Below are 13,791 nucleotides of genomic sequence, written 5' to 3'. Positions count from 1 at the left end.
TTATTGACAATAATATTTCATTTCATTTTTACCACTTTTCATTACATTGTTCATCAGCTGACGGATTATTTGGTTTGTTTCCACTCTTTGGCTATTGTGAATAATGTGGTTATGAATATTCTTCCACAAACTTTTTTTTCAGATTGATATGAGTACAAATGCTTACGTTACGTTGTTTTCATTTTAAAAGTAAAGTTCAAATTGCCTTTGTACTCCTTTTGTGGGTGTATGTTTCCAATTCTTTTGTAGTATACCTAGGAGTAGAATTGTTAGGTCATATGATAACTCCATTTATCATTTGGAAGGACTGTTAAAATTTTGGTTTTTTTTTTTTTTTTTTTGAGACAGAATCTCACTTTGTCACCCTTGGTAGAGTGTGGTGGTGTCATAGCTCACAGCAACCTCAAACTCCTGGGCTCAAGCAATCCCCTTGCCTCAGCCTCCTAAGTAGCTGGGACTATGGGCACCTGCCACAGTGCCCAGCTATTTTTTAGGGACAGGGTCTTGCTCTTGCTCAGGCAGTTCTTGAACTCCTGAGCTCAAGCAATCCACCAGCCTTGACTCCCCAGAGTCCTGGGAATACAAGAATGAGCCATTGGCCTCCCCTACCCCCCACCCCGACCTCTGCAAAAGTATTTTCAAAGCTGCTTCACCATGTTATACACCAACAATGTGTGAGTGTGCCACTTTCTCCATGTCATTGCCATCACTGTTACTGTTTTTTTGATTCTAATCATCCTGGTGTTGTGGTTTTGAGTTGCATTTTTCTAATCACTAATGATATTGAACATCTTTTTGTTTGTTTGTTGGCCATTTGTTTATCTTCCTTTACCCATTCTTTAATTAGGTTGTTTGTTTTTGATTATTGAGTTGTGAGTTCTTTATATATTCTGGATACAAGTCTCATATCAGATATGTGATTTACAAATAATTAGTTTTCATTCTGTGGGTTGTTTTTTTACTTTCTTGAAGGTATCATTTGAAGCAAAAAAAAATTAATTTTGATAAAGTCCAACTTACCTATTTTTTTCTTTTGTCATTTGTGCTTTTGGTGTTTTATGTAAGAAACCATTACCTAACCTGAGGTTACAACTATTTACTTTTAGGTAAACTTCCAATAATTTTTTGGTTTTAGCTCTTACAGTTAATAGGTTTATCATCTATTTTGAGTTGCATTTTATCATGTCAGGAAGGGGTCTAATTTCATTCTTTTGCATGTGGATGTCTACTTGTCCCAGCACCATTTGTTGAAAGACTATTCTTTCGCCCTTGAATTGTTTTGATGTCCTTGTTGAAAATGAATTGACCATAAATGTAAGTTCATTGCTGAACTCTCAATTCTATTCTATTGATCTACACATCTATTCTACGCCAGTACTACATTGTCTTCATTACCATAGAGTTTTGTAGTAAGTCAGGGGTGTTCAACACATGGCCTAGGCTGGCTTTGAATATGGCCCAACACAAAATCATAAACTTACTTAAAATATTAGGAGATTTTTGGTGATTTTTTGGTGGAAGTCGACCGTGTGGTTCTCAAGTGTGAACTTTGTAGACAAACAACAATGTTGTGTTGCAGTGTCACATAATATAAACATACACACCCCTCTAAATTTGTATACCTGTGTAGGTTCAGTGTTATATCAGTGTGTGGCTTCCGTGTGTTATCATCTAAGCTCGGAAAGTTGAACTGACACTGTCAGACATTACATGTGTTTGTGGTGACATGGTAAGACAGTGATTATCAACAATATTTTTGCCTACTATTGCAACGTTAGGTATTTAATGTTATTTAGAAGTCAGGTAAGCATTCTTATTTGATTATTAAGGGTACTTCCCCACCTCAACCATGGTTCACATGTCACCTGTCACAATTTACAACTGGCTCTCTGCCTCACGGGGCATCAGCAGCAAAGATGTGGAAGGGCTCAAATCTTGGTTTCCATTTTTCTATCAATTAATTTTCACAATAAAGGTAAATATGGTCCCTTATCTATTATTATTTTTTGAATCCTAGCATGGCTTCTACAACATCTCAAAAGGAAACAGAAGCCCAGAAAAGAAAAATTACAAATGAAGGAAGATGAAAAGTGAACAGATCACTACTTTTTTTTGGTCAAAGTAAACAGTAAGGCACTCTGCTTAATTTGTAGGGAATTCCTGCAAGTTTTCTAAGACTATAATTTGAAAAGGTATTATATGCAAAAACACACTCCAAATTCAATACTTAGGAAAGATTGTGTCATAAGGACAAAATAAGGGAACTGAAAAAAGTCTTCTTAACAAGTATGTTTTTTTAAAAGTTACAACTCAAGACAGATTCCATCATAAAAGCTGGTTTATATGGTAGCATATCTAACAGCAAAAATGTCAAGATTTACTGATGGTGAGTTTATGTCATTTACTGATGGTGAGTTTATTAAACAATGTTTGGAAAGCATGGCAGATATAATTTGCCCTGAAGAAAGGGGGATAAGTTCTCAAATCAGATTGTCTCACCAGACTATATCCAAGCAAATTTTGAAGCAATTGGAAACTCTATCAAAAGAAGTTTGTAAAGTAAGGCTGCTAGTTTTATTTTATTATTGTTTGGGGTTCACTGAGGGTACAAAGAATTAAGTTACCCTGATTGCATTAGTTAGGTAAAGTCTCTCCTATAATCGTGTTCGGCCCCCAAGAGGTGTGCCATACACCATGACCCACATCCCTCTCCCTCTTCCCTTCTCCCTGCTCCTTCATTTCCCTGCCCACCACCTTGAATTGATTTGAGTTTTTCTCTTATGAGGGTGTGTATTAGATCATCTACTGGCAAGTCTGCAAATTTAAAATTGTATGCTTTGGTGATGGATGACAGCACTGATGCTACAAATGTGGCTCAAATTGCCATTTTTATTAGAGGTAGTCACCGAAGAAATGGCTTTTTTAGTGCCATTAAAAGACACAATTAAATCAAGAGACTTAACACCAAGCATTGTCTATTGTCAACATATCTGGTATAGTTACTGAGAGAGGGACTTTTAAAATTAATAAAAGATGACGCGATTGCCACCAAAACTCATGTTTGATGAACTATCATTGCATAGTACAAAAAGAAAACTACCACACAAAAGTTTTACAAATGGAGAATGTCATCCCAAATGTCAGCAAGATTGTGAATGTCTCAAGGACCAAGGGATCTAATTATCACCAATTCCAGGAAATCCTTGAAAGTATTGATACTGACTATGGCAACGGAAGCTAGATGGTTAAGTTGAGACCAAATGTTGAAAAGATTTTATTATTTATGACATGTTATCAAGTTGTTTATGGCATCAAAGTCCAAATTTGTGCCAGAACTTGACAATGAGGCCTGGCTTTTAGTAGATTTGACCACTCATTTAAATGAGTTACATGTGCATCTTCAAAGTGAAAACTAATTTATCAATATAATATTTCAAACATAACAGGGTTCCAAATGAAACTGCAAGTATGGCAAACTCAAATTAAGGCAAACAATAGGCAGCCTTGGTTTTCAATTTGATATAAGAGTTTGAAAACATTTCAAGATTTCTAGGAAAATAATATTTTGTGTATTTGTGACTTCATTTTCAGTCGACACAAATAAGTTACCTTCTTGTTTTCCAATGGAGTGCATAGAGCTGCAATCTGACATTCAGATTTAAAGGAAAATTTAAAGGAAAATTTGATCATGTTTCTTTACTGGACTTTTATAGATCCCATCTTCCCAGAGACAAATATTGCTCACTTCACCTTCACGCCTTATTCATGTATACATGTCATCCCTTTTTGGCAGCACCTGCATTTGCAAGCAACTATTTTCAAGAATGAGGCACATTAAGAGTAAAATTAGAATCAAAATACCTGATGAGCACCTTGAGAACTCACTGAGAATTACAACTATTTCCATCAAACCAGAGACTGATGCATTAGTTTCTAAACTATTATGTTGGATATCCCACTAGTTTTATGTTGTTCACTTTTACTTTTATTATTTTAAAATATATTTAAAAAACCAGAGATGTTTTATTACTTAAATATGTACATCATCTGTATTAGTGATTGCAAACTTGGGACTTGCTCAGCAATTTTAAAGGACTCTCTGAACATGCTGCTGCTTAATTAGGATTATTATGTGAGGACCTTTTTGCTTATCTGCGGACATCATGAAAATGATGGATGGACAGCCCCCCCCCCCCACACACACCCTCTTTCATTAGTATTTGAGTATTTAATGTGTGGCCCAAGACAAGTCTTCATCCAATGTGGTCCAGAGAAGGCAAAATGCTGGATACCCCCCTGTAGTAAATGTTAAAATCAGGAACTGTAAGTTCTCCAGCTTTGTTCTTTTTCAAGATAGTTTTGGGGGCTGGGCACGGTGGCTCATTCCTGTAATCCTAGCACTCTAGGAGATCGAGATGGGTGGATTACCCTGAACTCACAGGTTGGAGACCAGCCTGAGTAAGAGTGAGACCCTGTCTCTAAAAATAGCCAGGTGTTGTGGCCGGCACCTGTAGTCCCAGCTACTTGGGAGGCTAAGGCAAGAGAATTGCTTGAGCCCAAGAGTTGGAGGTTGCTGTGAGCTATGAGGCCATAGCACTCTAGTGAGGGTGACAAAGTGAGATTATGTCCCAAAAAAAAATAATAATAATTTTGGCCACCTTGGATCCTTTACATTTCCATGCATTGCTTTTATCTTGGGGGCAAGGGGAGTTTTTTAGGAAAAAAGAAAGAAAGAGAAAGGAAGATAGACATTGCTAAAGGAACTGTTAAATTCATTTTGTGCTTTCTGAGTGAAACTTCTGCAGTGCACTTTTTGTCTTGGATGGGAGAATTTCTCTTTCCTAAATTCTGTCCTGGTCATGATACATATCTTTTTTCACTGCTAATGAACACTGTGCAGTGATTTACTCAACCAATGCCTGCCTCATTTCTGGCCTTGGCTGGGTCAGGGGTTATTTCCACTTGGGTCCTACAAAACCCTAATTTTTGGTTTACTCTTAGAGAAGTATTATCACCTTCTGTTATTGTGGTCTCTACAATGTTTTGATTGCACACCTTATCAGCCTTTAAGTACTTTTGCATGTTCATTTTGAGTATACAAATATATGTATATTTATGCATTATGTAGATTCATGATTATCATATACATTAAAAACATACACAAAACAGAAATTTTAGAGGATGAGATAACACACGATTAGAAATGGAAGTTTCCCCACACTGTAATGACTTTTATCTATCTGGAGACTGCCTGCTTGGATCTTTCCTGGTTAGTATAACTGTGTGTTCCTAGTTCCCAGCCAGCCCAACTAGAGCCTGGTGCATAGCAGAAGATGAGTGACTGTTGTTCAAAAGAAAAATTTCAGATATTCTACTATTGCTACTGAAACACACTACTTGCATTCCTAGGTTTTGCACCTAGCAAATAGAGATTCTGCAGCTGTCATCCGGTAGGGTCTCTTTATAGAGGCTGTGGACTCCTCATTTCCCCTGTCTTCTCTTTTACCTTTGAATGCATCTGACTTATTTATTTAGAAAATAGCAACAGTATCATCCTTAACTTATACTCTTTATTTCATACTGTGTAGTCAGGCAGAGTCCTGGATGCTAAGAACCATAAAGAATATAAAGCCAGGTTTCTGATCAGGAGCTCTTGGATGTGAACGTCTGGACTTCAGGGAGGTGGATTGTAAAGAAAGAGCGAGGAGTTAGCCAAATGGAGATGAAGGAGGAAGGCCATCCTAGCTGAACTGCAGAAGCAATAAATGGCATGGAGGGACCAGCACATTCCCAGGTAGGGCAAAGTTTGCTATAGCTGGATACAGGGGGCGTGTGTTTTAAAAAGATCTCTCTGGTAGCTCCACGGAGTATTAGTCTTGAAGCAAGAGGTAAGGGGAGGCTTGGGTCCTTCGTGAGTAGGGCACATTTTAGGTGCAACGTGTACAGGTTTAATCAAGCAAGGGCTTGATAGAAGGCTTCATCCCATCTCTGCTCCAATTAAATCAAACCACACACGCACAAATAGAGGCTCAGATACATCCAGACAGAAAATAGCCTCTGGGGTATTCAGAATCCCCAGTCTACTGCCAGGCATGTCCAGGCCAGCCTGAAAGTCCAGGTGCTGGTGCCTTCCTGAATCACTCCCACTGGTAAGAAGGGGAGGGGCCAGTTGGCGCCCTAGGGGTGGGCCCTGCGCCGGGCTTGGCGGCCCGGAGGCGCCGGTGGGCGGGACCTTCCCGCCGGGCAGTGTCAGTAACGGCGTCAGGCCACGCCCCTCGGGGGGAGGGCGGGGCGCGAGCTGGAGCGCGAGCAGGGCCGGAGCCGGCCTGGTAGCCCGCCTAGCCAAGAGCAGCTAGCGGAGCGCCTGGGCGGCGGTGGCGGCTGCCGTGCGATGGCTCCCGCCGCGGACCGGAAGGGCTACTGGGGCCCCACGACCTCCACGCTGGACTGGTGCGAGGAGAACTACGCCGTGACTTGGTACATCGCCGAGTTCTGTGAGTGCGGCCTGAGGCGGGGAGGGAGTGGAGGGAGGGCGCGGGTCTGAGGAGAGACGCGGGGTGAGGAAGGCAAAGGGCGAACCTGGCTGCGAGGGTAGGCACCAGGCCCGACCCGGGGAGCCAGCGTGGGGCTCTCTGGACCAGCGGGAAGCTGAGGGAAGCGGACGCGGACTCCAGGGTGTCGAGTGAGGAGTGCCAGGATTTGGGCACGATGAAGGGGGCCCATAAGGTTGAGGGGCGGAAGAGAAGTTGGGAGCTCCTGCTGGACCTAAGGAGAACCTGAGGAGCGGGGATTCCTCCCTGAGGGGCGAAGTCGGGGCGGGCCGGGGGCCGCCGGAGAAGTCGGAGAGTGAAGGACTCTCCTCATTGAATGAGGGACCGGGACACCTGCTCTGCCGTTGCTACCAGCACCTTAGGCAGAAGGAGACAATCCCTGGATTGATCCTTACGCAAATCGGTGAAAATTTTAAGGTCTTTTCCTCCTCTGTTCTTGTTAGTCCACCTCCCTCACTTCCAGGGAACATTTTTGACCAGTCTGAGAGCCGAACACCTCTTCCCCTTGCTCCAAGATATCTTCAAGTACTGGAGATCATCCGCTCTCCGAGTACGGCTGTTCAGCTATGGTCTTGTACTAGAAGTACAATAGAAGGAAGAGCGCCCTAGTCTGCACCTTCCTGTTCCCAAGAGCACAGGGGACCAAGTCCTTCCCCCACTGTGTCCTATCTGACCACCTAGAAGTTAGGGGTCATCCGAGGACACTACTTCCACTGAATGCACCTTCCGAAGACTTAAGGAAGAGCCTTTCTGTAGCTGCTGCTCTGTTAGGCACTGCTGGCCAGTTGTTCTGTCTGTCTGTCTGTTTTCCTAGTTGATTTTTCTTGCCAGGCTGGGAGAAATCTGCCACTTTTTCTGTTGTTTAGTTTGGTCAAGTTTTAAGAGCACAACGTTCAATCCTACTTTCAGGTACCTGCTTCTGGCAAAGTACAGGGAATTATTCTTTGGCTAGCTATTACTGCCTACTTTTAATTGGATCTACTTCTCAGGATATGAAGTAAAATTTTTCTTAGCTCACCTTTTCATTGTTGAGTCCTGCTCCCAGGCATGTGTGTTTGGCTTTATAGGAAAGAGGCAAGCATTTCATGCCAGATGATCCTACATTATTCTGTTCCAGTAATTGGCTAAGTTAAAAAAAAGAAAACAGAAGACATTTTGCAGTTTTCAGGACTTTAGTACCATTCCCTTGAGACCATAATTTAGGCTGTCAATTTTCTTGAACTAGGCAAAGGGCTTGTTTGTAGTGTAAACTTGGCAGCATGTCCTTTGTTGACAAAGGACATGGTTTACCCAGTTTGTTGGTAAAGACTTTGAGAAGCCTATGCTTGGTCCAGAGCAGGGGTCCTCGAACTTTTTAAACAGGTGGCCAGTTTACTGTCCCTCAGACCGTTGGAGGGCCGGACTGCGGCCTCGGGACAAGTCGGCTGCTAAGCAGGACAGGCAGGGGTGGCAAAAACACCCAGTGGGCCGGATAAATGTCCTCGGTGGGCCGCATGTGGCCCGTGGGCCATAGTTTGAGGATGCCTGGTCCAGAGGATGAGGGCCACTTGTGGGAACAGACTTTAAACCTTGCTGTCTGAGCTATAAATGTGTAAAATGGAAAAGGAGATCTTAAGAGGCTTCAAATATTGGATGGACTCTTACATGGAACAGTTAACTTTTGTAGTGCTTTACAGTCTGGAATTAAGGCCTATGGGCAGAAATTAAATGGGAAGATTTTGCTTCAACATGAGGAAAAACTTTCTAATGGATGATACAGTCATGAAACAGTTTGGCTTGGATGATAGAGGACTCTTTTTTTTTTTTTTCTCCAACAAAGTAAAGCAAAGTTGAGGGCATTGTGTCACTGAAAGTTTTAAAGCAGACATTGCTCAAGTAACCCATGAATATTTTAGGAGGAAATAATTGTTTAGTAGAGAAAAAGGGCTAGCCTTAGTTGGCCTGTAGTTGCCTTCAAGCTTCCTGTGTCTACATAGATAATAATGACTCTTAGTTTAGAGCCAAGGTTTGGGATTAGAATCAAAAGAAAAAACTAACGGCTAAGTCATGTGGACAGTGAAAGAGCAAGATACTAGTGTTGTGGCAGATAGCGCTGAAAAATGGGAAATGGCTTCAGTTTTCAGTGTGCTCAGAAGAGGAAACTGAGTAGACTACAGGGAGGGATATGACAGGAATCTGAGGAGTTTCAAGAAAAGGATGAATGAATATTGGCAGGCCTTTGCACATGTACCTTGGGAGAAAGTACTCATATCTTGGAGTAGGAGAATTTAATCTTTGAAAAATATGTTGATTAGTAATATGTTTAAAATATGTGTTCATGGCTTGGCTTCTGTAGCACAGTGGTTGCAGCGCTTGGCGCCTATAGCACAGTGGTTGCAGCGCCAGCCACTTTCACAAAGGGTGACGGGTTCAAACCCGGCCCAGGTCAGCTAAACAACTGTAGCAAAAAAAATAGCCAGGTGTTGTGGCAGGCGCCTGTAGTCCTGGCTACTTGGAAGGCTGAGGCAAGAAAATTGCTTAAGCCCAAAAGTTTGAGGTTGCTGTGAGCTGTGATACCACAGCACTCTACCCAGGGTGACATAGTGAGACTCTATCTCAAAAAAAAAAAAATGTGTTCAGATCAAATGCAGTTTTATCACTAGTACTTACATTAATGATAATATATAGATGATAATATTAAGCATAGTAATGCTATTAATAGCTATTTTTTTTTCTTTGAGACAGAGCCTCAAGCTGACCCCCTGGGTAGAGTGCCATGGCATCACAGCTCACAGCAACCTCCAACTCCTGGGCTCAAGCGAGTCTCCTGCCTCAGCCTCCCAAGTAGCTGGGACCACAGGCGCCCGCCACAACGCCCGGCTATTTTTTTGGTTGCAGCCGTCATTGTTTGGCGGGCCCAGGCTGGATTTGAACCTGCCACCTTAGGTGTATGTGGCTGGCGCCTAAGCCACTTGAGCCACAGGTGCCGAGCCAATGGCTATTATCTAAGTGCTCACTCTAGGTCACATTTTGCTAATCACTTCATATCTTCATTTAGTGTATCTTTTTTTGTGTATGTGTGTGAGTCTCACTCTGTTGCTCAACCTAGAGAGCAGTGGCGGCAGCATCACAGTAAACCTCAGTATCTGGGCCCAAATGATCCTTCTGCCTCAACCTCCCAAGTAGCTAGGACTACAGGTGCGTGCCACCATGGCCAGCTAATTTTTTCTATTTTTTAGTAGAGACAGGGTTTTATTGTACTCAGGCTGGTCATGAACTCCTGAGCTCAAGTGATCCTCTTGCCTTGGCCTCCCAGAGTGCTAGGATTATATGTGGGTTATTACGAAAATTTTGAGATACACAAAAATCAAGAAAGGTAAAGTTAACATGGACAGAAACAAATGAAGCCCTCCTAGCAACACTGATAAGCCCAGCAAGTTGAAAGTTGCACAGGTGAACCAGAAAGGATGCTGTCAACTGTGTTTCTTGGAAGTGAAATAATGGACTATAACACCATCTGTTTCAAAACTTTTGTGGTAACCCATGTAGGCATGAGCCACCATGCCTGGCAATATTATCTCTTTTGATCTTTACAATCATTTCAGAAAGAAGGTATTATTATCCCCATTTCTTTTCTTTCTTTCTTTCTTTCTTTTTTTTTTTTTTTGGAGACGGAGCCTCAAGCTGTTGCCCTGGGTAGAGTGCTGTGGCATTATAGCTCACAGCAACCTCCAACTCCTGGGCACAAGCGATTCTCTTGCCTCAGCCTCCCAAGTAACTGGGACTACAGGCACCTGCCACAGTGCCTGGCTATTTTTTGGTTGCAGCCGTCATTGTTGTTTGGTGGGCCCAGGCTGAATTTGAACCCGCCAGATCAGGTGTATGTGGCTGGCGCTTTGGCTGCTTGAGCCACAGGTGCTGAGCCTATTATCCCCATTTCAAAGATTAAGAAATTGAAGCTTTGGGGCAGCACCTGTGGCTCAAAGGTGTAGGGCACTGGCCCCATATGCCAGAGGTGGCGGGTTCAAACCTGGCTCTAGCTAAAAAAAAAGCTAAAAGAAATTGAAGCTTTAAGAAATAACTTACCTTAGGTTGCAGTAAGTCTTGAGTGATAAACTTTCAAGTTGAAGTCTGATTCTAAAGCTACCATACCATCTTCTGTCCTAATGGTTATTCCTATCACGTATTCAGTGTTTTTCCCCACATTCATGAAATTCTATATTACCAAAAAGGACAAATTCAATAACTGTTCAATTTATTGCACTATCGTTCAACTGTCTTTCAGCCTTAAGGTATATACCTTTTGGGTCACAATGTAAAGATTGGGAAATTATATGTTCAGATAAGGCAGTGGTTCTCAGTCACTTTCAGCACGTGAAAAACTGTCTTTTTAGCATCTCTCAAGATCAATTCATATTCCTTTCCTTTCCTTTTTCTTTTCCTTTCCCCTGGGTAGAGTGCCAGAGCATCATAACTCACAGCAACCTTAAACTCTTGGGCTCAAGTGGTCATCTTGCTTTAGCCTCCTGAGTAGCTGGGACTAGAGGCATGTGCCACAATGCCTGGCTAGTGCTTTTCCTATTTTTAGTAGAGCTGGGGTCTCACTCTTGCTAAGGCTGATCTCAAACTCCTTAACCTGTCCACAAGCTCAAGCAGTACACTTGCCTTAGCCTCCCCAAGTGCGAGAATTACAGGTGTGAGCCACAGCACCTGACCCCAGATCAAATTTTGGTAAGGGCCAGGGGAAAAAATAGGGGGTCTCTTTTGAGTTGTGAAATAATAAACTACTTCCAGCCAGAAGTTATAGATAGAGGCAGTCCTTGTTTTGCATAATAGGGTGGGATCATACAATGACCTTGCACATTAAAACCAGGTAAAGTAATCTTAATAATCAATGGGAAAAGTTATATAGTAATCAGTGGAAAAAGACTGTTCTGTAATCTTTAAAAATTTTTGTCAAAACTTGTGTACTCTCTTACTCTCGGTTGTAAATATATAGAGAAAAAAAGTAAAGCATATTTATTTAGTACACTGTGATTTAAAACATTACCAACATTGAGGATCAAAGTGTTTTATTTCTTTGTAAAATAACTTATCAGAGTAGCTTGTACAGTGCTTGTCTTTTCATCATATAACTTATGATATGGAATGAGTATTTTTTCTGTTGTTGAGAATCCTTTCTAAAGCTTCCAAACTACATTCTTTGCAGTGAAATAGCTCCAAAAATTCCTTTAATTCAGAGATTTTTTGCTAGTATAATTTCTTCTGGGACATCTTCATCTTTTTTTTCCCCCATAGCCCCTTTGTTCATTTATGTCAATACATTTTTCTTCATTAAATTTTAATAAATATGTGCAGGCTGCATATTTATAGTCTCTTGAATGGTAGCAGTGTCAGCATTCTCATTGTCAGCTTTCTTATATAACTCTTGAGTTTGATTGAAATTTTACTTCCAACATTATCACTTTTTATTTCTCTGCAGCCCTTTCATCATTATTGCCCAGTTCCCTCCTATTATTCATTTTATAAAATAGCACATAATTTTATCACCTGGAGACAAGGAGGCAGCTCAAGTATATGCTTTGCTTTCTGTATAGGAACTGAATGATAGACGCACTGATCAACAGATTTTGAAAGAAGTTTCTTGGTTGGCCATGGATTGTGATGTACTTTTATTATTTACATAGTGATTTATGGACTTAATATCTAGCAGTGAAGTTTATACTATAGTCAGCTTCTCACACTTAATATACAGTGGTAACCAAAATTTGTTTTGTTTTGTTTGAGACAGAGTCTCACTCTGTCAGCCTGGGTAGAGTGCTGAAGCATATTCATAGCCCACAGCAACCTCAACCTCCCAGGTTTAAGCGATCCTCTTGCTTCAGCCTCCCAAGTAGCTGGAACTACAGACATATACCACTATCCCCGGCTAATTTTTTCCATTTTTAGTAGAGACTGGGTCTCATACTTGCTCAGGCTGGTCTTGAACTTCTGAGCTCAAGTGGTCCACCTGCCTTGGCCTTCCAGAGTGCTAGGATTATAGGTGTAAGCCACCACATCAGGCTTGGTTACTGAAATTTGAATTATGTTGGGGGGGGGGGATCGGTGCTATTTAACTAAATTGAATAGTTAAATATTTACCACTTATGTGGTAAGTGGAATTTGAACATATTAGTCTGCAAAGTGAAGACTACTGATATATTTCTAAACCTCAGAACATTCCTCTTAAGGAATGTTTGGTGTTGCCCTATTTTACAGAGGAGGAAGCTGAGTCTTAAGCAGCTCAGCATCAAACAGCTTTTATGTGGCAGAAATAGTATTCAAATTTAGGTCTGACAATTCTTTCTGCCAAGGTAGGAAGTCTACAGGAAGTGGAGTTTCAGGTACTATTGATTTAATGGAAAAAATATTACCAAAAGGGAGGTAGAAGGAAATTCTAAGCTTTAATTATTGCCTCAAAGAGGAATTAAAAAATTCTAGTTAAAAATTATTCAGAATGTTTCATTTATCCAGTAAATATTTATTGAGTACTTATTTTGTCATTGACTCAGACTAAAAAAAGAAAAAAAGATAACCAAAAATTATGTGTTCAAAGTAGCTGAGAGGCCTGTAGTGGTACAGATATGTATAAACAGGCACTTTCCTACTTTCTTTCTTTTTTTTGAGACAAAGCCTCAAGCTGTCGCCCTGGGTAGAGTGCTGTGGCATCATAGCTCACAGCAACCTCCATCTCCTGGGCTTAAGCAATTCTCTTGCCTCAGCCTCCCAATACAGGCACCTACCTTCAGCTATAGCTCAAAAATGTCATAAGTTAACTGAAGAATGAAGACCAAATGAAAGGCCAAATTCAGTGTACAACAGGTTTAGGTTTAATGTAGCTATGATGTTACGTGTATGTTTTTGTCTCTGGTTCTTGGCTTACAACTCCTATAGCCCTTGTTAATAATCTTTTGTTATAATGTTGGGGCACTTTAGGCCTGAGAAGCAGGCCTCAGGAAACAGAATCTCTCTCTCTGACCTTCTCTTGTCATCCTTTTACCTTCCTAAGCTAGGACTCTAATAAGGGTCTCCTTAAATGAGGACTACTAAGACCCCTCATTTCAGAGAGGGTCCTCTTCCTACCCTGGAGGAAGGAATGTTGCACAGACACCAGAAAAATCTGAACAAACAAACAGGGGCGGTGCCTATGGCTCAGAGGAGTAGGGCTCCGGCCCCTTATGTCGGAGGTGCCGGGTTCAAACCCAGCCCCAGCCAAAAACTG

General features: G+C 41.5%; 1 protein-coding gene across 3 annotated transcripts in view; it reads left to right on the top strand.

Annotated features, from left to right (window-relative positions):
- Positions 1-6,290: 6,290 nt before the first annotated feature.
- The window catches only part of ACER3 (alkaline ceramidase 3), a 142,170-nt gene continuing 134,669 nt past the window's right edge, over positions 6,291-13,791 (top strand). For all 3 annotated transcript variants that reach the window (XR_002772718.1, XM_023511968.1, XM_003780880.2), the window contains exon 1: positions 6,291-6,494. Coding sequence is in view for 2 of the 3 variants with exons in the window: in XM_023511968.1 (XP_023367736.1) it covers positions 6,392-6,494 (103 nt within the window). In the remaining variant the exon portion in view is untranslated. The remainder of the gene's footprint in view (positions 6,495-13,791) is intronic.

The sequence above is a fragment of the Otolemur garnettii genome, unplaced genomic scaffold (assembly GCF_000181295.1).
Source record: "Otolemur garnettii isolate 467f Iridium unplaced genomic scaffold, OtoGar3 scaffold00001, whole genome shotgun sequence".
Taxonomy (NCBI): domain Eukaryota; kingdom Metazoa; phylum Chordata; class Mammalia; order Primates; family Galagidae; genus Otolemur; species Otolemur garnettii.
The sequence above is the reverse complement of the archived record's forward strand: the minus strand, read 5'-3'. Positions and strand labels throughout refer to the sequence as shown.